The 24176-nt window shown below is 29.2% G+C and overlaps 3 protein-coding genes across 3 annotated transcripts; 1 reads left to right on the forward strand and 2 right to left on the reverse strand.

The window, feature by feature from the left end:
• The first annotated feature begins 11081 nt into the window (after nt 1-11081).
• On the forward strand, nt 11082-17632 carry Obp59a (Odorant-binding protein 59a). The gene is made up of 6 exons (XM_083058192.1): nt 11082-11188; nt 12448-12683; nt 15391-15595; nt 16898-16933; nt 17007-17201; nt 17470-17632. Exons 1-6 carry the CDS (start codon nt 11126-11128, stop codon nt 17491-17493), a joined length of 759 nt encoding a protein of 252 aa, XP_082914318.1. The 5' UTR covers nt 11082-11125; the 3' UTR covers nt 17494-17632.
• Nucleotides 17633-17705: 73 nt separating this feature from the next.
• Ist1 (increased sodium tolerance 1-like protein) lies at nt 17706-20452 on the reverse strand. Its single transcript, XM_083058190.1, has 6 exons — nt 20298-20452; nt 19900-20229; nt 18747-19185; nt 18443-18583; nt 18252-18305; nt 17706-18108 (listed from the first exon to the last, which is right to left on the reverse strand). The coding sequence occupies exons 2-6, from the start codon at nt 20166-20168 to the stop codon at nt 17929-17931; spliced, it is 1083 nt and encodes a 360-aa protein (XP_082914316.1). The 5' UTR covers nt 20169-20229; nt 20298-20452; the 3' UTR covers nt 17706-17928.
• A 2154-nt stretch (nt 20453-22606) lies between these two features.
• Nucleotides 22607-23966, reverse strand: LOC145948502 (uncharacterized). Its single transcript, XM_083058189.1, has 2 exons — nt 23149-23966; nt 22607-22661 (listed from the first exon to the last, which is right to left on the reverse strand). Exons 1-2 carry the CDS (start codon nt 23964-23966, stop codon nt 22607-22609), a joined length of 873 nt encoding a protein of 290 aa, XP_082914315.1.
• Nucleotides 23967-24176: the final 210 nt, after the last annotated feature.

The following is a 24176-nucleotide window of genomic DNA, read 5'->3' on the forward strand; positions in this document are numbered from 1 at the left end:
ATGTTTGGGTCCACATATTTGTGCGAATGTTCTTTTTCAAAATTAAAATATACAAAAACTGATAAACGTTCTTCTTTGAGCGATGCATCTTTAGCTTCGCTGATGCGAACTTCTTCTTCTAATATTCCCGTCGATATTGCGTCTCTTGTAAATTCATGTAAACGGCTTAGAAAATCGAATTAATATTTATTCTGTTTTTAACTTTATATCATTTTTTATCAACTTTTATAAAATTTTTCTTTCCACACGAATCATTATTTGTTGTTGTCCTCTTTAGTGGAATAGGCCTACTGGGGAAACCACTTTAAAAAAAACGCATTAACAATAGTACCTCATGGGTGATGTGGAAATCTATTGTCTCCTAATTATATTATAATTATAGTTTTTTATATATAAATTTTATAATTTTTAATATATAGTTTTTATATACATATAATTATGCAGCAGACGTGTCTTCGATTAATCGAAATGTATTTTATTATATTCATATTTATATTCATATTTCAAAATATATATTGCGAAAATAAGTAACATGATTTTACGTTTTACGTTTACGTAAACGTAAATTTATATGTAACAGCGCGTTAAGAGCTTTAAATAAAACAAATATTTTAAATTATTACAGAACACATATACGTGATTAATAATAGAATAATAACTATTTGTATTATTAATACAAAATAAAAGATTGAATAGAAAATTTTTATAATAACTTTTGCTATTAGAATGCTAATTGTGCTATTACGTTTGATACGTACGTTCCTGAGACCATGTGCCGCGCTCCTTAGTTACGAGCGGCCGGCGCTGCGTTGCTACGGCGCGAGCGAGGAGTGGGGGGCAAGAGGCGTGCGTCTCGAAATCTCGCCGTAAATGGCAAGTAAATCCCAGCACTGATATAGACTTATGGATCCATGTACGTATAAAATAATTAATAGTCGTGATGTCATTTTTATAGAAAATCGATTCTTGAATAGTAAAGACAATCCAGAAAAGAGCAAATTACAAATGACCCTGACTTCAGATGATTCAGACGACAAAAGTAGACCGACAAATACGTCGGATTCACTCAAAAGGGAAGATTCTGAAGATGAAGAATTTCATGAATCTTCTGACAGGATGTCTACAACAGAAACGACGCAGACTGCATCAACCAACGAGCAGGGTCCTAGAAGATCAAACAGAAAGTGGAAGCCAATAGTCAGAGAAGGATATATTTCGTATTTAACAGTCGAAGAAAAGAATGAAGATCCAATTACGATGGATGAAGCGCTCAAAAGTCAACAACGAGAACAAGGGATACAAGCCATAAATCGAGAACTAAAATCATTAGAAGAAAATAACACATGGGAAATTACAGATAAATCAGATGAGGCAACACTTCTTAATACAAGATGGATCTTTAAGAAAAAGAAAGCTGATGATGGAGAAATTAAATACAAAGCAAGACTAGTCATACAAGGATGTGCTCAAACTAAAGGCATAGATTATGAGGAAACATTTTCACCCGTGGCCAAATACAGTTCGATTAGATACTTGTTTGCATTAGCAGTTCAAAAAGGATTACAAATAATGCATTTAGACGTAGAAACAGCATACCTCAATAGAGAGCTTATAGAAGATATTTATATTACCTTTCCAGAAGGTTTGAAAATAAATAAAGATAATAGTAATAAGGTTTTAAAACTAAAAAAGGCAGTCTACGGATTGAAGCAGAGTGGAAGAAATTGGAATATAAAGTTAGACACTACTCTCAAAAATCTTGGAATGGAGAGATTGAAATCAGATCCTTGCGTATACGTTCAAAGTTCTCAAGAAAAAATATTAATAATAACCATATACGTGGATGATATTCTGATTTTACACGAAGATGAACAAACTGGAATTAAAATGAAGAAGAAACTCATGAAAAAATTTAAGATACGTGATTTAGGAAAACCTCAAGAATTCCTAGAGATGCAAATCGAGAGGATGAATGAAAATGAAATATCGATCCATCAAAGATCATATATAAAACGTATGCTTGAAAATTTTAACATGATCGATTGCAGTCCAGCAAAAACACCGATGGAGCCCAATGCAAAAACGGAATTATCAAAAAAGGATGAAACTGTAAACGAGCCAAAAATGGAAAATGTGCCATATTTAGAAGCAGTAGGCAATAGGCAGTTTACTATATATTAGTCAGATCTCGAGACCGGATATTGCATACGCGGTTAACACGGTTAGCTCTTACTGCAAAAATCCCGAATGGCGTCATTGGCAGGCAGTTAAACGTATTATGAGATATTTAAAAGGCACTATAAACTTAAAATTAACATTTAATAAGATTCAGATATAAGAATAATGAGTTTTAGAGACGCGGATTGGGCGAACGATCCCTCAGATAGAAAGTCAATCACAGGTTGTATTTTTATTTTGTCTGGCGCGGCTATTTCTTGGTTTAGCAGAAAACAGAAAACTGTAGCATTATCTACTGTCGAAGCGGAATACATCGCTTTATCGTTTACTTGCCAAGAAGCTATTTGGCTTCGAGAATTTAGAAACGAATTAGATAGAAAAGATTGTAGCGAGCCGATAACAGTAAAATGTGACAGTAACGGAGCAATATGCTCAGCGAAAAATCAAGTTACAAGCCAAAGAACCAAACATATAGATGTTAGGCATCATTTTGTGAGAGAAAAGATAGAAGAAAAAATTATTAATGTTGAATATCTCCCGTCGGAACACATGATCGCAGATATGTTCACTAAACCGTTAGGAGGTTCGAAATATTGTAATTTAAGAGATAAAACTGGACTCATGTAAACGTATACATTAAGTTATAGAGTTGAAACGGTATTTTTTTTTGACATTATTAAATATAAAATTTATGTTGAGTTTGTGAAATGTATTTTTCAAGGGGGCGTGTTGGTATGTAAAAAATATAATTCAAACTACGCGCTAGAAGCCATTTTCCTTTATCGATTATTCGTTCGATACATCCGGATATATCGACTCATCGTCTGGTTGCTAGTGGCATATCCGGCATGTACTCTGTATTCCCAAAAACGCAATAAACTTCTTTATATTTTGTACAACTAATCTGGCACATATTCTAGTAGTATTCGATCCTACCCAACAAATTGTATTTTAATCTTGAACAAAACACGGAACAAATATATAAAAGTAATTCACTTTTTTTATATATACAGTAAATGCTCAAAAAGTCATCCATTAACTTCAATATATATAAAGGTGATAAATTGAAAAGTCACAAATCATATCTCATAACATGTAGTATTCAAACTAAACGTTGCAGAGAGAGAGATAAAGAGAGAGAGAGAGAGAGAGAGAGAGAGAGAGAGAGAAAATTAGTATTAACAAAAAAATGTTTATTTTGAAATCTTCTTTCTCTCTTTAAAGTTTGTCGGTCTAATTTTTTAACACTCTGTATATATGGAGCATTCCATGTCACAATAATAATAAAAGTGGCACATTCCATGGGCTTCTTTTATTATTGCAAAAAACGGACCTTTTTTCATTTTTAACAGCTAAATTTTATCCTTAGCATCCCTACACTAAAATCTAGGAATTATAGAATGTTATCTTTTACTTTTTAAAAATGGCATCATGTTAAGGATAAAATTTAGCTATTAAAAATGAAAAAAGGTCCATTTTTTTGCAAGGGGAGTCCCCCTGGGGCACCTTCTTGCGGGGACAACTATCAAAACCTTCTTAAAAGAATAGTCTCTCGAAATAATCAAATACGTATTTGCGATTTTCATAATTTTGAGCCGTTTCCAAAATAAAAGTGGTGGACGGGTGGTCTGATACACCCTGTATATATATATATATATATATATATATATATATATCATATATATATATGGAGCATTTCATATCAAGTATATATATATATAATATATATATATACAGGGTGTATCCTAAAAAGTGGGAAGTATTGCAATGGTCGATTCAGGACACAAAAATAAGGAAAAAAGTTCATATAAACATATGTCCGATATGATCTTTTATTACCTTACCTTCACTGAACACATGATACGAACCGTACCACTTACAACACAAGTAACACGCGTTTATGTTTACAAATTAGCAAGACCTTAAGTATGTTATCTTAACTCTATTGGAAAATAAAACAGGCTGTAATTCGGAAACAAGGTCATATCGGACATATGTTTATATGAACTTTTTCTCTTATTTTTGTGTCCTGAATCGACCATTGCAATACTTCCCACTTTTTAGGATACACCCTGTATATATATACTTGATATGGAATATATATATATATAATTATTTTGAATTAATAATAAATTAGAAAATACCAGAACAATTAGCACTTTAAAAAATATCGTGATGGAAACAAAAAGATAATAAAAACATTCTGAAATCACATTTAATTTGATATATATTTGTTATCGTCTATCTCTTTTAGTTTAAAAAATGAAAGAAAAAGATGGCCACTTTTTTGGTGATACTCTGTATGTTTGAAATGTTGTAATCTTCCAATTAAATCTCTGTAATGTTCTTGCAAACTTTCTGCGATAATTCAAAATAAACGTGTTATGATCTTTTTATGCTTTGAAAATACACATTTAATATAAAATTTATATTTGAGAAATAATATCATATAAAATTACTCGTTACTGAACAAGCTTGAGTTATTATAAAGCTTTGAGTTATTGTTGATAGCTATTCAGCATGTTGTAAACTCAAGAAAAGTGTTTTCTTAAACACAATTTTCTTCGTGTTTCAAAAGCAATATATAAAACTTATACTTATTAAACAAATAAAATCACTTACATTGCTATTAACTCTCTTCAAATTGTCCAAATACGCAATCTTGTGATAACGCAGTTACTCACAAAATAAGAATAGCCAAAGAATTTCTCATGGCGTTATGAAAAACAGCGTAGAATTGGGAAAGTTACTTTATAAAAATACGTCATTATTCAAAAAGTAATAAATCAATTACAATTTTTGTTTTACTTTAAAACATTACTGTAAGATCAAGTTATATAACTAAAACATAACATATAATTTAATATTTATATTTGTTAAATATTTTTTTATATTAAACATATAACAACAAATTGATGTCATTTAATATCGATATTGCTATCGATGCAATATATATTAGATTGGTGTATATCAATTGTTGGATTTTTCAAATAAAAATAAAACAATATTTTTTTAAAGAAAATTTATTTAATCAAAATAATCACCATTAGCTTCAATATACTTTTGTCAACGACAAGTGAATAAATCTCTTGTTGAAAAAACCTACAATTCTTGAATTGAAAAATTCTGTATGAGCATTTTTGCCGACTTTTTATTTCAAAATATTTTTTCTTTTAAAAATTGATTTAAATGCTTGAAAAAATAAAAATTAGAAACAAATCTGGTGAATATGAAGGATACTGTAAGCTCTCATTTCAATTTGTTTAATTACATTTTGAAATACAATCCGTAGCTTCATCTTTGTCTAAATATTCAGATATCGTTTTCTGTTATTATAGTTTATGAGATATTTTATATTTTAATTTGACATAATCTAACATGAATTATGAAATATCACGTAAATTTATTTTTCGATAATCTTAATTCAATATTTTTATGCACAAAATAATGAAAGAAATCAATTGATGTAACCACATATTTGTTTTCAAGAAAAAGTATTTAAATTGCAGCTACATATTTTTTCTTATAAATATTACAAACAACTATGTATTTTTCATCTTGACTGTTAACTTTTGAAAATAATAAAAACTAACATTTTATATGTATTAAATAATTTTGATAATAATTATTATGGATATTAATATTTTTATCAGAAGAAACTTACTTCAAAAATATTGCAAAAAATCTTTTTTTACTTAAAAATTTATAAGTATAAATAAAAAATTGATATTTTCCTTATCTTTGTTTAATAGATTCGCTAATATCATATTTTTTTAATCCAAAATCATCTTTTTTGCATTTACAACTTAACACAATTTCAAATTCTTAATATATGATAATTTATGAATCGTTTTTTGACATAATGCAAAAGTTTATAAAAATTACATACTTTTGTTCAAAAAAATAAAAGTCGTTAAATTTTATCTTATATCTCTATTAATTTTTAAAAGAATTTAATACTTTTTTATGTGTGTTTGTTTAGAAATCATATGTAGCGCTTGTTCAAAAAGTAACGATAAAAGATACTATTGAATTTATCATTCGTTATCTAAAAATGTATTATAACATATAAAAAGTCAACTTCTTCTGTTACTAACAAAATATATAGTGCCGTTATCGTTATAGTTACAAAATAAAGTAACGTAACGGCATATTACAATAAGTAACTTTTCTCAATCCTGGAAAAGACGAAACAATAATACACTACTTCAAGATCTTCAAAGAGATTTCGATACATTCGAGTACCATCAATTTACTATGTCTTTTTTAAGATAATGGACTCACAGAGAGATCTACTATACGTAGCATAATTTCATCACTTTCACTTTTTTTATGATCCATTGTTTTGTTTGATCATTGTGTGTACACACATATATATTCAGATTCAAATATCTCTGTGACACTTACACATGCGAAGAAGTGACAATAACAAAACTTATTTATTGTTAGTTTAAAGGAGGAATATATAATGGAAAGAAAGAGAAAAAGAAAAAGAAAGAGAGAGAGAGAGAGTCTTTGAACTTTCAAAATTATCAACTTTTTATTATATAAAATTATATATTTTTTAAATATTTAAAAGAGAATTTTAAGACAAATTTAATAATATGTATTTATGTATTATTAATTTTAATATTTATAACAAGATATTAATATGTAACAGATTTAAAAAAGTAATATCTGTAAGAAGAAATAGTTTCCTAATATACATAGTATTTCATAATGTTTGTTTATATTCTTAGCTTATTCTTATTATTTTCATAAGATTTATTGCAGAAGCTCAAATTGCTACCCATCAACTTATCAATGCAACTTCTCAAACACTGAATATACACTACTAAAAAAAAATAGGGAACACTTTTCCCCTATCCTAAAAATTATGCTATTTTCAAACCGCTAAAACACGGTAAAATATCAGTGTAGACTAAAAATTAAAAACGCATTTTGAAGTTTGAAGTTTCAACTTTAACGTGGAATCGGTGTTTTTTACAAATTTTTTTATCACATCCCAGGTAGCAAAATTAGTCACTTTGACGTCATTTTGACGTAATTTGATGTTAAAATGACGTCAAAATGACTTATTTTGCTACCTGGGATATTTATTATACATATTTTTTCTGTTCTATGTTTTAAAAAAGGACACACTGTTTTGTTCCTTAAAATTACATATTTTTGGCACTAAAAATCTGGATAAAAAATTTTTCTCGAAAACTTCTACTAAATTTTCATAAACTACAACATTTTGTGTACAAAACGTTATTTTTAAAATTTTTTAACGATTTTTTTTTACCTTTTGTCCTTTCTTAAAGCATAGAACAGCAAGATTAAACAATTTCTAAAAACCACCGATTCTGCGTTAAAATTGAAACTTTAAGCTTCAAAATGCGTTTTTAATTTTTAATGTACGATGATTTTTCGCCGAGTTCCGGCGATTTGAAAATAGCATATAATATATTTAGGATGGGAAAAGTGTTTCCTATTTTTTTTTGAGTAGTGTATAAACAAACGATATATTTTTGGAATAATATCAGATGTGTTATAGAAATTAAACCGATTCATTGTCGATATAAAATCTTTTTTTTTTATTTTTCTTAAAATTAACGCATTATATTGGATATAATCATTTTGGAGATACAATGATGAGATTATTATCATTTATTATTATATTTTTATTTTTATTATTATATTAAGGCCGCAGAGCTGCATTTTATCTTATTTATTTAATAAAATTGACAATATTTTCAACAAAAAATTATTACACTTTGCTGAATTAAAAATTCTGTGAATAAAGAATAATCTAATAATGATTATTATTCCGCATCAAGAGTAACCAAACAATATTTCATAGTTTTTGTATCTCTATATAGGGTGCCTCAGACCTCCCGTATAACCTGCGTTAATGGTAGATTCCTGGGATCATTTGGAGACGATTTTTTTCAGTGAAAATTCAAGGCACCAATAATTTTCGAGTTATAAGCGATAGAAAATAAAAGGTTTTTCACAAATTAAGCCTTGTGGAAATAAAATATTAACAAAACCACATTCTTCAGTTAATTTCAGGTAAAGTTTACTTTAATAGAATTTTAATTTAAAACTTACAATTAGTTACAAAGATACATGATGACAAAAATTGGGAACATGCAAAAAAATGGTCTCTCTCGACATTTTCGCTGAGGAAAAATCGTCTTCAAATGATCCTAGGAATCTGCCATTAATAGGATATACGATAAGTCTGGGACACTCTGTACACTGTTCTTAATCAATAAAACGAATTTTCCAGTAATTGATTGACTCTAGTGTAATGGCAGTTTGTTTTTTATTTTAAGTTAAGTTAGGTTAGGTTAGGGTTAGGTTAGAATTTTTGGGATGAGTTAGGGTAAGGTTAGGTTAGGTTACCTCAAAAACCTTTTGAAAGTTAGGACCGTGTCCTTGATAATATATATTTACGTAAATCATTGAAATCTGTGAGGTCGGCCTTAATATGTAAATATGTATAATTTTACAATATCTTTATTTATTAATTCAGGACTTCTCGACTCATTTTTTATTTTCAGGAATAGTGCTGTGTAATTCATGGCGCAAATTATGCACTTTTATATATATGTATATATATATATATATATATATATATATATATATAGGGTATTTCAGGATTCAATATCTTAATTATAATATTTATTTGGACCTTTACAAAATAAGTAAAAAATTTTTTTAGAAATATGCAAGTATCTCGTTTGAGATATTATAATCACATCTAAAATTATGACTAAGACTGATAAAATTGTTTCCATAACTGTATAGGTATCAATAATATTACAAAAATCGTAAGTCTTGTAAAGGAAATAGAAGAAATATATATATAATACATATATATTATTAATTTATTTATCCTAATTTGATAATAATTTTATTATAAAATTCTATATTAAAAATGTTTAAATATTAAAATCTCCTTAAATAAAGCATTATTTGTGGGCATATTTTTAGATAAACTTTCTTACTTATTTTGATTTTAAATTCAAATATTTTTAGGACATTTAATCTTGAAATAGTACAATCTTGTGCGTGCAAGTCATATCAGATTCCATCATAATTTTAATAAATTATGTATACATTTACAAGATGTTTCAAAAGGAATAGTAAATATTTTGGGAGATTTTTTTTGTATCACAATTATTCTGAGTAAAAAAGTTCATATAAATATATATCCAATTTTCAATAGATGCGGAGATACAGCTATTTGAAGCTGATGCGTATAATCATTATGAAAGCTATTAAAGAACAATAAATAAATGACTTATTATTTGTATTTATTTACTATTTGAATGATACAAAACACACATAATAATTGACAAATAATTTACATGTCCACAAATTAATATATGACTTGTTTCGGAGCTATACATGTCAGTTTCAAACAGATCCCCTCATTTATTAAGATTTGAACACATGTTTAAACAACAAACAATTTTACTCAGAATAATCGATATATGTATACTGCAACCTCCTAAATATTTACTATTCCTCCTGAAACACCTTGTATACAGAGTGCGGTATTTAACTTGACAAATCTAAATAAATCGTACAATACTTATATTATATGAAAAAATTGTTCAAACAAAAGTTGCATGGTATCAAGAGGAATATATTGTGAATAGTCATTTTTTTGCTGCCTTGCTTTTTTATTCAGATATGAAGATTACCTTGAATTTTTTAAATAGAACTATCCTATATTTTATACATAAATCGATTCCTCATAATATTCGGCATAAAAAGTTATAAGGATAAGATAACCAAAAATTGAATAGTTTATGAGATATTTTATACTTTAATTTAATTTAAAATATAATTTTACATAAACTATGAAATATCTCGTAAAATATTCATTTTTCGATGATCTTAGCTCAATACTTTTATGCACAGAATAATGAAAGGATTTAATTTATATAAAGAAAACACATAGTTATTTTTTAAGAAAAATTATGTAATTTGCAACTAGCAGCTACATACTTTTTCTTATAAACAACTATTCTTTACATCGATTTCTCTCATTATTTTATGCATAAAAGTATTGAGGTAAGATCGACGAAAAATAAATATTTTATGAGATAGTTTATAGTTTATGTAAAATATATTATGTCAAATTTATCAAATATCTCATAAACTATTTATTTTTTGGCCTTATAACTTTTTATGCCGAAAATTGCGAGGAATCGATTTATAAAAAAAGATGGTGATTCCATTTTAAAAAACATAAATGACCTTTTCAAATGACCTTAAAAATCACTTTTTAAGAAAAAGTTAATAATGCCAACTTCTTTCCCCTCCGAAATCCTACAACTTTTGTCTGAAACATTTTTCTGCAAAATGCATTGTTCAAGAGATATTTTGCTGTGTAAGTTAAAATGGGATACCCTGTATATACATATATGATAGAGTATTTATCAAAAGAAAAATAAATTATTTATTATCAAATTATTTTTTACAAAAATTAACATTTTTGTAAAAGATATACTTATAACGATAAAAAATACTTACGAAGCATTTGATGTACATTATATCGTTTTCGGCGTACAATTTCTAGAGAACTGATCGCTCGAACGCGTTTAAACTCGTGTGACGTATTTCACGAAGCTCTCACTTTCTCCTGCGTGATTGGATTGTTTTTCTTTTTTTATCATTTCAATAGTCTTCTTTCACAAAGGACTTATTCGTAACAATGATCCGAAACGGAAATCCGATCGGTAATTAGAAAAATTGCATAAAAAGGGCAGTCGAGCGTGTCTCCGTCCGGAGACATATGGAACAATAATATTTTTGTTTTCCTATAATTTGTTCACATCTGTCAACTTAGCTTCTTGAGACATAAACATTTGTAGTGGATACTATATATAAGCATTTGTAGTTAAAAAATAGACAACTTATTTAGAAGAATAGAGTACATTACAAAATGGTGAAGGTGATTTTTATTGCTCTGTGCAGCGTTTGTTTTTTTCTGGTGAAATCAGCGATCGTAAGTAATGTGCGCAAAAGAGATATATGTATAGCGATATAAAATTTATTTCGATAACATAAAATATTTATACGAGTTTATGTTGTTAGATAGAAATATATTTTGTCTTTTTAAAATATTTGATTTTTTTTAATTAAAAATATATAAAATATATAAAAATAACACACCTTATTTTATATCAGGTAAACAATTTTTTAAAACATAAAGAAATTTGTACATCAATAATAGATCAAATATATTGAAAAGCAAGAGTATTGTAAAGAAAATTTAATATATTCTTATAAGATTTTTATATTGTTACTATAATAAAATTAGTTATATCTCCTGTGTTTTTAATGCAATTCCGGTATCTAAATTGTTTCATTACGTCACAATTAAAAAATTTGCAATTAAAGTTGTAAAAAAGATCTAATTTTATGTATTTTGTTATATTAAAACTACGATGTGTGACATGTTGGAGAAGTTTTATTGCAATAAAAATTATATTATTAAAACTTGCAGCTCTCAAAAGGAATTTTTTGGGTCAGCTATGATCAATAAGAAATTTATCATTAAATATAGAATTTATTGTGGAATCTTGCAAATTAGTCCATTGAAAATCTACCAAATAGCTTTTAATTTAAAATATTTATTTATTTAAAGTTAAGAATTTTTTTAGGTTGTTTTGCTGAACACAAATCCGATATCAAAATTGATAAATTAAAAATAACAAAATTATGGAATTAATATAAATTTTCTTTTTCAAAATAAAAAATAAATTTTTGATAAAGTTATATTGTTTAAAAAAAAATGTTACAAAATGGACCTTTTGTAAAAGTTCGCAATTCAAAAACAAATTATCGTAAATTTTTCAAAAAGGAAATTAAAGTGTAAACTTTAAATCTTGAAACTTTTTTGCCGATAATAAACAAACAAACAAAATTTGTCAATAATAAATATTTGTTTAGACAAATGCAAAGTTTAAACAAATAATCCTAAAAGAGAGAGAGAGCGTACCATACTTATTCTTGAAAAAAAATATGTTCTTTAAGAATCTATAATATAATAAAATATACGTGTAAAAATAATTTTTTTAGGAGCTTTTTAAATGCATATTTCTCAAAATGTGATATGAGGAAGCAAGTTGGAAACCGGATTCAGCGTCGAAAAAGTATAGAAAATGTTTATATAGTCTTGTTTTTACATTAAAAAAGATTGATTTTTTTGTTGAACTGAATGTAATCACTCTAAACTCACAACAAATTTTTCTATGCTTGCAGTCGTTAAAATGCAAAACAGATGTCCAACAGACAAATCAATTCAAAAAGATGGTGCAAGTTTGCAAGAAACGAATCACGCATGATAATAATTATAATTACGATGAATCCTCATTGAGTGAAGACGACAAGAATAGTGATGAATCTTCAGATATAAATTTATTTGATACAAAGTTCTTCCTAATCGGCGGCAACAAATTCTACAACACGCATTCTTGGGAAGATTCAAATGACAATCGGTAGTTAAAGAAAATGTAATATAATCATCGACTAATAATAACACTGGTCAACATTTTTCGACTTTTTTTATGTCACAAAAGGAATGACAGGTGATTTTGATAGGATTTTTCTCATAGATTACGAATCTGAAATTCAAAATGTTCCATCACATCACGTTTTTGAAGAAAACGGGGTCAAATTTGAATCTCTGTCACAAAGAAACGGAAGGTGATAGAATACTTTCTGCGGGCTCAAATTAAAGCTTGAACCTTAAACTTTAATGTTATGAAGCAAAAAAACATGTGACAATACTGTGAAGTCGTGTAGCACAGGTTTTTTGACTGGCCGCGCGCCAATTTTGATCTCAATGATAAGTAAATGGAGTCCTAATATGCTGGCCGCTCTGACTGACTACTGTTGGACTCTTAAAAGAAACTTTCCTGAAGCAAAATACTCCAGAAAATCATAAAATTATAGCCCCGTAATTAAATTACGGGTCTTATCATAAAATGATTTCTCTTGCCTCTCACTACACGGGGTGTTTTATTAAGTAAATAAAAAAAATTTATTGAACAAACTAATTTAAAACAAGGTTTAAGAATTTATTGACCAACACTGGCTAAGACTAATTCTTATATTATAAGACTTTATTTTGGGAATAATCTCAATTCGAGATTTATTTCCTATATATTATTATAACTAATTTAAGGCTATAATTTTATGATTTTCTGGAATTATTTTGCTTCAGGAGTCTTTTAAGTGTCCAACAGTAGTCAGCCAGCATACTAGAACTCTACTTACTTACGAGATCAAAATTGGCGCGCGCCCAGTCAAAAAACCTGTGTTACACTTCACAGTATTGTCATATGTTTTTTTGCTTCATAACATTAAGTTTAAGGTTTAAGCTTTAATTTGAGCCTACAAAAAGTATTCTATCACGTCCCGTTTTTTTGTGACAGAGGTTCAAAAAATGGCAAAAACGGGTTTTTTTTACACTTTGACACCATTTTTCTCAAAAACCTGACGTGATGGAACATTTTGGGTTTCAGATTCGTAATCTACGGGAAAAATCCTATCGAAATCACCTGTTATTCCTTTTATGACAAAATTAGTGTTGACTAGAGTAATTAATAATAAATTATCATTAAGATACTTTTTCATACTCTATAATTCGTTTTGAATGATATAGGGCTGATTATATTCCAACTTCTTCGTAAGTTTTACCTGAGGTAGCATATCTTCATTTTTTTTTTAACTTATCTGAAAAGAGACGAAAATATGCTACCTGTCGGGTAAAACCTGTCGGCCCATAATGATATAATACCTCGCAATTACAGCGAGATGTATAATGTGTTATTGTTTTACTTTACAACTCAATTGCTGATTCGTCTCAGACTATAGAAGATCCTGAATCAGGAAATAATAATAAAAGATATTTTAATGTCTTCTATAGAAGACAAATGTGCACAATTAATGTGTCCGAAACTTTAAAATGTCTAAACAAATATCAAAAAAGGATATTCCTGATATCTTTTGTACTAGCGACTTTAACATCATAATCATATATCATATATCATATTGAGAACGTATAAGATAGAACGATAAAAATATTCTGTATAAATATTATTAATATCAATAATTATATATATATATACAGGGTGTCCCATTTTAATCTCCCCAGGCAATTATCTCGAAAAATATGGAAGATATGGAAAAATGTTTCAGACAAAAGTTGTAGGACTTGAAGGGGGACAGATGTGGAAGTATGGACTTGATCTTGAGTGACCTATTGAAGGTCAGGTAAAGGTCATCGATGTTTTCTCAAATGAAACCCCCTATTTTTTATTGCATATTCTTGTAGCCCTTGTCGAGATGTTTTCAAAACACTACCTATTGATGTCTCTTACGCAAGCCGTTCCCAAGATACGAAGCTTCAAAGTTGACATATCGGCATTCGCATTAGCCAATGTACACCGCGGGGAGGTTGTTCAGTCAAATTTGTACATCAAGTGGCCCTAAAAAGGGCAGACTTTGTGTGTGTATGTATGTATGTGTGTGTGGGTGTGTGCTTTTTTAGTAAAACTTTTCTCTAATTATTTTTCTTCTGGTTATTTTAATGTAAGGGAAAGGATAAGAAAATGTTAGAGAAAGAGAAATAAAAGTTTTACTAAAGAAGCACACACTCTCTTTCTCTACCATTTCCTTATCCTTTCCCTTACATTAAAATAACCAGAAGAAAAATAATTATTGAAGTTTTACTAAAAAAGCACACACACCCACACACACATACACACACAAAGTCTGCTCTTTTTAGGGCCACTTGATGTACAAATTTGACTGAACCTCCCCGCGGTGTACATTGGATAATGCGAATGCCGATGATATGTCAACTTTGAAGCTTCGTATCTTGGGAACGGCTTGCGTAAGAGACATCAATAGGTAGTGTTTTGAAAACGTCTCGACAAGGGCTACAAGAATATGCAATAAAAAATAGGGGGTTCCGTTTAAGAAAACATCGATGACCTTCACCTGACCTTTAATAGGTCACTCAAGGTCAAGTCCATACTTTCATCATCTGTCCCCCTTCAAGTCCTACAACTTTTGTCTGAAACATTTTTCCGTATCTTCCATATTTTTCGAGATGTTTGCCTGGGGAGATTAAAATGGGACACCCTGTATATATATATATAACTATTATAATATATATAATTAATATAATATATTAAGCAATCGGTGGAACGATCAGAGAAATGGTAACGATCAACGCTATTCTTTCAATCGTACAAATAAAAATAGGAAAAATGCACATGATTCTAATCATAATGGCAATAATCATGACTTCAATTACTCCGATGGAATTACTACCAGATCAAGTTGGCATGACCAAATTTATAACACCAATTCTGAAAATAACAAGGAACGAGAGCAAGCTGTAAGATATACATATTATATAATATACAATTATATTATTTTAATTCACCATTAATAAGGTTCCTGGCTCCTCATCGACCATGTTGGAATTATTGTGACGTCAGAGACGACAAAATACACGCCAAAAATTCTTAGATGCCATTTCGAAACTAGTAATGCGGAAAAAACAAATTCCGCGAAGCCAATCCCCTCATAAAGTAACTAATACGTTCTGTTGTGAATTCTCGCCAAGTGGAAAAAAAAGCTGTTGTCACTCTAATATTTTCAAATGCCGAAAACCCGAGCTCGCTAGGATTTTCCTGAGCCAAGAACGAGCCGTTTTAAAAATACGAAGAAGAAATTATGAAAAACATAAGAGGGGATTAATAAAAAGATATTTCGATGGTACAGCATCAGATGGCTTTAGCACTCTTAAAATACCTCGAAAACTATTTTTTCCCCTTTATAATCAATCAACAGCTCTGTAAAATGAGGCCTAGTCCGTCTAGTCTTTGCACATGCGCAGTTATTCCATATAACAAGTCTGATATCACGATCATTTTATGGTTGTTGATTAACTGTCAAGGGAAAAGAATAGTGTCCGAGGTATTTTAAAAGTGTGTTAAAGCCATCTGGAAGTAGTGTTTCATTGAAATATCTTTTCATTTAAAAATGCTATCTAAGAATTTTCAGCGTGTGCTTTCTCACCTCTGACGTCAGTCCACTTGTTCATAGGCTTACAATTAGATATTTTAATTAATAACGCAATAATTATTGCGAATTTGCAAAATGGTATGACTTTTTTGTACATCGCCTCGATCCGTTCTGCCTCCTCACAAGAGTATTCTGGACGGTTATAAAGATACAGCGTGTTCAGTCTTAAAAACGAATACATTTATTAACTTAACAGAACCACATTCTCTATGAAACAATCCCAAATAGCAAACTGACGTCATTAAACGTCAAAATAATGTCGTTTATGGACGTCTAATGATGTCATTCAACGTCAAAATGACGAACACTTGCCACCTGGGATTACATTAAATTTTAATTTTGCCATAAATTTAAATTAATAATAATAAATTTAAATTAATAATTAACAATTTGGCATGAATGAATATATGAGGCATTTTCTTAATTATATCAGAAACCAAAAATTTCAATGACTTATCAAATGACTTGTCAAATGTAATCTAATGTTTACATTCGTAACCATGGTAACAGAAAACAATGAAAATTTAATGTAATTGTTAAAATTTGGTTGAAACACTGTATAATTTATATTTATATTAATAAAATATTATATGAATTATATTATGTGTAGTGTCTCGTCCAGTGTTTCTTCAACGAATTAAATATAGTAAGTACATAAAATGTTACAGAAATCAATAATAGCAGCTGTTGGTTTGTTTTTTCAATCTTAATTTTAATAGGTGGATCAAAGAGGATTTCCTAAACAGGATTCGATTATTCAACTTATGACACATAATTTACATAATTCGGAGATACAGGACTTTATAGTTGAAACTGTTATAGAATGTTTTCATTATCTGGGTTTAGACATGAGGCAAGACAAGTGTTACTATTCACAAAATCTTTTAACTTGCCTGAACGAAAAAAGAAAAGAAGTATGTCTACACAATTAATTGAAGACTTTTTAACTTTAAACTTGATGAATTCAAAGAACAAAATCAAGCATCTCAGAATAAACTTTTAAAAAATATATATATATAACTTTGAAGACTCTTATATTCTCTCTTATCAAAGCTATAAATAGAGATTTCAAATTTTAGAAAATTTTATAAAAATAGATTTATAGAAATTCTAATATTTAAAAAATTCTAATATTCTCCAAAATTAACATTAAAATTAATAAAATTGTTTTTTTTCTTTCAGAGATGTGAAGATTGGCGTAATTAATACTATACAGATATTGTAATGATTTATTAGCTAATAAACTCTAAAAACAAAAAAAAGAAGAAAAAATAGAAGAAAAAGAGAATTAACTATGTATATTCATAAAAATGTGATTTGGACAGTTACTACTATAATGATTATAAGAAGTACTATAGAATATATAATGATTGTATAAAGATATATAAAATAAATTAATATATTATTCAGTTCTCTCATTAATATTATAACATGTATATATATATACATATATGTATTATAGCATACTAAATTTTCATATAGATAACTGTATTAATTATTTTCACTTCTTTTATCACAAAAGCATATATAGATTGCCTTATATAATAGGCCCTTTTTTATAAAAGGCATACTAAATACATCATTATCGTTTTAAAATGATAAAATAGAAAAATCTTTCGGATATCATATATACAATAAGCGTTACTTCCTTTTCTTCAAATCTTCAAATCGCTTCATCAAATCATCAAAATCAATATCATCGTTCTCGGAAGGATTTACAGACGGATCATTGTTTTCTGTTGGTACTGCCGGCAGATCTGGGAGCTGATAGTTGTTCATTGGCATCTTAGATCTTGGCTGAGGTTTCGGTTTTTCATCCGACTAAAAAAAAAAGAATGTACACGGATTTTTTATGGAAGGATAGTTTTACAAGATTCTAATTTTACTTTTAAATGAATATTATTCATATTTTAATAATTCTAATAATTATTCTATAACAAAATTAGAACAAATTTTATATTTACCTGTTTGTTTAAGTCAGGTGGAAAATCAGATTGGTATGGTGGTGGTAAATCTTCCTAATAAATGATTTTTTTTTATATTATTATGATTAAATAAATAATTTTATTATCAATATTAATTTACCAGTAATAATATTAATAATAAATTTAATCTTTATAAAAAATTGTTGATAATATAAAAGCATATTACTCACGGGTTTATTTGAGTTAGCATTATCCAAAGGTATGTTATAAGAAAATGAAGCAGGATTGAAAGGCGTATTCTGATCTTTTTCGATCGAATGTGGAGACGTTGGAGATACGAATCCCATAGATAAAGCACCTTTTTCTGAATCCTAAAACATACAATGTGATATAATGTTAATATAGTGATGTATTATACAATCAAAAAATAGATTAAAGATTATAGTTTCATGAATCAAATTTCGTTATTTATAAAAATTAGTATAATACATTTATAATTTTATATAAAAGATAAAAAGTTCTTTGAATTATTACATTTGAGTTGGAACCAAGATCCATAGGTAACAATGGTGCCTGTGGGAAACCTATAAAACCAGGTGGATGAGGTATTCCTCCACTGGCAGTATCTAGATTGTTTCTTGATTCTCCACCATTAGCTATATCTATTAACATCGCATCCTGGGCTTCTGCCATCACTTGTGGATCCGGTTCGTACTCCACATTGTAATTTTTGGCAATTTCGATCAGATATTTTTCCACGAGCAATTTTGAAGGCGATTGTACACTCATCTTATGCTTCAGTTTTTCTGATATTGTCTGAATTGCCTCCTCCCGGCATGCTTCTGTATACTGTCTGCCATATTTGGATGTTAAGATATCTGCTATCACTTTGATTTCCTGCACATCTGTTTGAATACGAGGCGCTGCCCAAAGAATAGTGGATATTGCTTCTGCCAGACCATCGTCGAGATTTCTGAAATTAATAAAATAATAATAAATTGAAGTTTATTCATAACTTTTATTCAAAATACGCGGGTTAATATCAACTTACAGCTTTTTTACTTCATCATCAAAGAGCAATAACTTTACATAGCTTTTCAAAGTTTCAAGTATTTGAAGTTTTTTTTTTAATAGTAATATTAGTAGATTCTTTTCAATTTTTTAAAAGATTACCTACTAGTGAAATATCACTCCATAAAAAAATACTAATATACTAAAATATGTATACTAAATATAAAAATATTGATATCTATGAGGTAATACAAAGCGATAACACAGTCGAATACAGCATTTTAGCTGTGTGCAATTGTGTCGATTTATATGATAGTTGGAAAGCATTGGGTCCATATACTGCATTACATAGAGAACTTTCCAGCAAGAAATTATAGAAAGTTAGAATGTGATGCAATTGGATATCAAACAGAGAATTTTTTAAGTCTCAAAAATTGTTCTATTTGATAACCAATAGTGTGACATTGTGTTTATATGTGTTTCATGCCAGATAGCTCCCAAGTATGGTCTCGGATCGTCTTATTAAGATCTCATTCAATCAATCAAATGAATGCGTAGCGTCTCCAGATCATAGATTTAAGACGATCTTAAATATAAGAACGGACTATGAATACCGCCCATAGTGTCGTCTGGGTACATTGCTGGTAAGCAACCGCCGAATATGATTGAAACTCACTTCATTTGCTGAATGAGACCAAAGCGTGCAAGCAGCAGATCGCAATACATCTCGAGCAATTCCATCGCCTCCACCATATAATCTTCGCGGATGATATGCTCCACTCGAATTTTAGCGCGCTCCGTTTTACCAGCAGCAATGTAATCAGCAATCTCGCGACGTGCCTTCTGCGCCAGCTCGGTTTTCTTTTTCTCCAGTAATTTTAGCCGGTTAATCGCTAGACGTAAATGCGTCTTTAACTTCGTATAGTTCGGCCCACTTGAAAACATCTTCGATGAGTCACTTCAATTCAGTTGCGCACTTGCTAATCTTTATCTTTATTTTTTTTTGCTAAAAATTTTTTATTTATGTTTAGTTTAAATGTCAAAAATACACATATATATGTATATGTAATATACCTTAACAATAGATAATGACAGATTCCTTGATGGTATAACCTTTTCGTTAATTGAGCAAATGACAATTTGTCATTCTTATATCACTATATATTATTATCAGAGAGAAGCCTGAGAGAGGCCATGCCGGCGATTTTCGTGGGACGCTTTTATTAGGCCGTACAGCAGCGCCGTGCATCCACTTTTAGGAATTGGAACTACGTATCCACATCCACTTTTCGATACCATCGATTATTTGGTTCATGTCCGTGCTAAATACATCCACTTTCATTTCGAGAAGTAAAATCTAAAATCATTTTTTATGCATGTGTGTCCCTTCACATCTTATATCTATAAATTATAGATAAGAAATACATTTCGTGTATATAAATAAATTTAAAAAAAAAAATATATATATATATTTTTTATGCGATATTTTACATTATTTTAACATATCTTTTACATTTTAACATATACTTTAATTATATATATATATATATATATATATACATATATAGATTAATTATATTAAAGGTCTCCGGATGTCGAAGCGAGAGGACGAGAACGATGAGAGAGCAAAACGAGATCATGTCGTCAGTTTCGCAGTCTTTTACGCGAGGCTTTCTTCATTTATATTATAGTATTTCACGAATATATATGTATATGTATATGTCATCTTACTGTAGAAAATAACATTTTTATAATTCGCATTTTGTCTACTGAAAATAATTTTAATGGATTAAAGATTAAATCATCCGATTTATGTCGTGTTTGGTGTCATTTTAATCGCTGAAATTTCATTAATCCATTAAAATTATTTCCAAATCGATAAAATACAAATTAAAAGTTTTAATTTTTATGTATAAAATGTTTATATTCGCGTGAATTATCGTAGATTAGGAAAGTTTCCCGATGTCGTCGAAGCGAGAGCGAGAACGAATAAAGAGCGAGCGAGATGACGTATCATCAAAGAGTTCCGAAGTCTCCTCGCGAGGCTTCCTTTATCTAATCTTTCATATATCATATGTCATGTTACTATAGAAAATAAAATTTTGATAATTCGCAATATATCGAATTGAAAATAATTTTAACGGATTAATGAGACTTTTGCGATTAAAATGACACCAAACACGACATAAATCGGATGATTTTTAATTAAAAATGTAATCAAAATTTTAATTACTTTTAATTAAAAATTATCCGATTTATGTCGTGTTTGGTGTCATTTTAATCGCAAAAGTCTCATTAATCCGTTAAAATTATTTTCAATTCGATATATTGCGAATTATCAAAATTTTATTTTCTATAGTAACATGACATATGACAGGGATACGCAACTAGATTTTTTGGCGGGCCAAATGTAAAATTTGAAATTATACTGCGGGCCGCAACAGCTAAAATATGTTTGCCTTCTTTGCATCACCCAGGAATCACCACGTGGAGGTGAGGCAACGTCGAATCCCTTTGGGGGGGGGGGGGGTAAAAAAGGGGGTGTATTTAGGGTTAGGGGTTAGGGGTTAGGGTTAGGGCTTTTGTTTTTTATTTTTGTTTTTTGTATTTTTATTGGTTATATATTATTTTATAAACAAGGTTAAGAGTATTTTATTGACCAACACTGGCTAAAGTAATAATTCTTTTATTACGACGTTTCGACCCTAAATTGGGTCCTCTTCAGGCTACAAAAATTGATCACAATACAGAGTCGTTAATACATTTAGATAACACTTTTGATTTATAGTAGTAATATTGTAATTAGTAATACCTATTCTTTAATGTAACGTGGTAAACCCTATACGCACATGATGTTATGTTAAAATGTGAGTTAAAATTGACAGAATCATAGTCAGTATCAAACTGAGATATGGTGTTTATTTTTGACGTGTATAACTAACAGTAAGTCAGAGACATTGTTTTGAGAGCATTAAAAGTCAAATAATTAAAATAGAAATAAACACAATTACAATAATAAAGCTAAAGGACTCTATAAACCCATAGTAGGATATGTATCGAAAGAATTATAAGTAATATTAAAATTGAATAATTAAAGGTAATTTGAATTAAAAATATAATTAAAAAATGCGTTGGATGGGACTAAAATAATTTGAGAATAGTGTCATAAATTGAATTTAAATTTTCCGTGTCCCTTTGCGAATTTATAGAATTCTTTTGTTTTTTAATAAAAATCATTTCGCTTATTTCTCTCTTTTTCAAGTTAGCTTCATTATGTAGGATCGATACATTAGACCAATCGAAATCATGATTAAGCGACGATCTATGCTTACTAATCACCGAATAATTACTTTCATGTTTTTTGATGTTAGAGTTATGTTCTTTTATGCGCGTTTCCAAATGACGTTTGGTTTGCCCAATATAACAGGAAGTGCAATTCTTACAAGAGATCCCATATACGACATTAGTTCTCTTATAGGGATGAAGTTGGTCTTTCCCTTTCTTAATTAATTTGTCTAGTCTGTTAGGAACAGTATATACGACTTCAAGGCCACACTTTCCCAATAATCGCTGTATATCTTCACTTAATCCCTTGACATATGGAAAAATGATTACATTAGATGTGTCAAAAGATTTTTTTCCCCCGGATGGATAATTATCATATGACTTAGATTGTAAAAACTTAAGTCTTCTATTAATGATTGAGTTAATTAAAGTAATTGGATAGCAATTATTGGAAAGAATCCGTTTGACCAACGAAATATTCTGTGAATGAAACTTCCTGTCCGAAAGAATAATAGCCCTATCAGTGAGGCTAAGAATAGTACTGATTTTGTATTTATGAGGATGGTTAGAATAAAAGTTAATATATCTTCCCGAAAATGTAGATTTCCGGTACCAATTAGTTGTTAATTTCTGATTTTGCCTTATAATGGATGTGTCCAGAAAATTAATACAATCATTTGATTCTATCTCGCAAGTAAATTGTAGTCTAGGATGATAGCCATTAAATTGCGATAAAATATTGTCTATCTGATTTCTCGGAACAATAGCGAAAATATCATCAACATATCTGCAATAAACCGACAGTGAAAAAGATAGTGCATTCCGGCAGTATGACTCCAAATCATCCATAACCAGGTCTGATAGAATCGGAGAAAGAGGGGACCCCATAGGCATTCCGAAAATTTGTTCGTAATAACCATTTTCAAAGGAAAAACTCGTGGAGTCAATAACAAATTCCAACGCGTACAAAAATTGATTCAGGTTAATGATCGTATTTTGAGAGATATCTTTCCATCTATCTTTGATTGCCGAAACAACCAAGGATTTAGGAACATTTGTGTATAAAGACTTAACATCCAAGGATATCATGCATTCATTATCTTTAATATTAGCGCTCTTAATGCCTCTTCCAAACGACCAGCTATCCCTTACGTTGATACCAGGCCTCTTAACAGACCGAGATATAATGTCCCTCAAGTATACCGCTAGATTGTACGTAGGACTGCCAATAGAGGATACAATAAGTCGCAATGGAAAGTCTTTTTTATGCACCTTTGGTAGGCCATATATTCTAGGAAGATTCCCATTACTGCAAGCCAAACGCTTGAAGGTCATTTCATCAATTATATCGTTTTGTCGCCATGATCGCATTAAAGAGTTTAAGTTATTAGTCAATTTTTTTAAAGGATCTTTATCAAGCTTCTTATAAGTACTAGTGTCCGCAAGTAAAGATGTCATATTATTTATATAATCAATTCTGTTCAAAACGACCGTGATCTGACCCTTGTCGGCCTTTGTGACAAATAAGTCTTTGTTATTTTTAAGGAATCTATCACATTGTTGGTATTGAAAGCGAAGGCCGACAAGGGTCAGATCACGGTCGTTTTGAACAGAATTGATTATATAAATAATATGACATCTTAGTACTCTGCGTTGATACCACTGCTT

Source organism: Prenolepis imparis, unplaced genomic scaffold, assembly GCF_030444845.1.
Source record: "Prenolepis imparis isolate NDT839.2.m4 unplaced genomic scaffold, iyPreImpa1.0 SCAF_425, whole genome shotgun sequence".
NCBI lineage: Eukaryota > Metazoa > Arthropoda > Insecta > Hymenoptera > Formicidae > Prenolepis > Prenolepis imparis.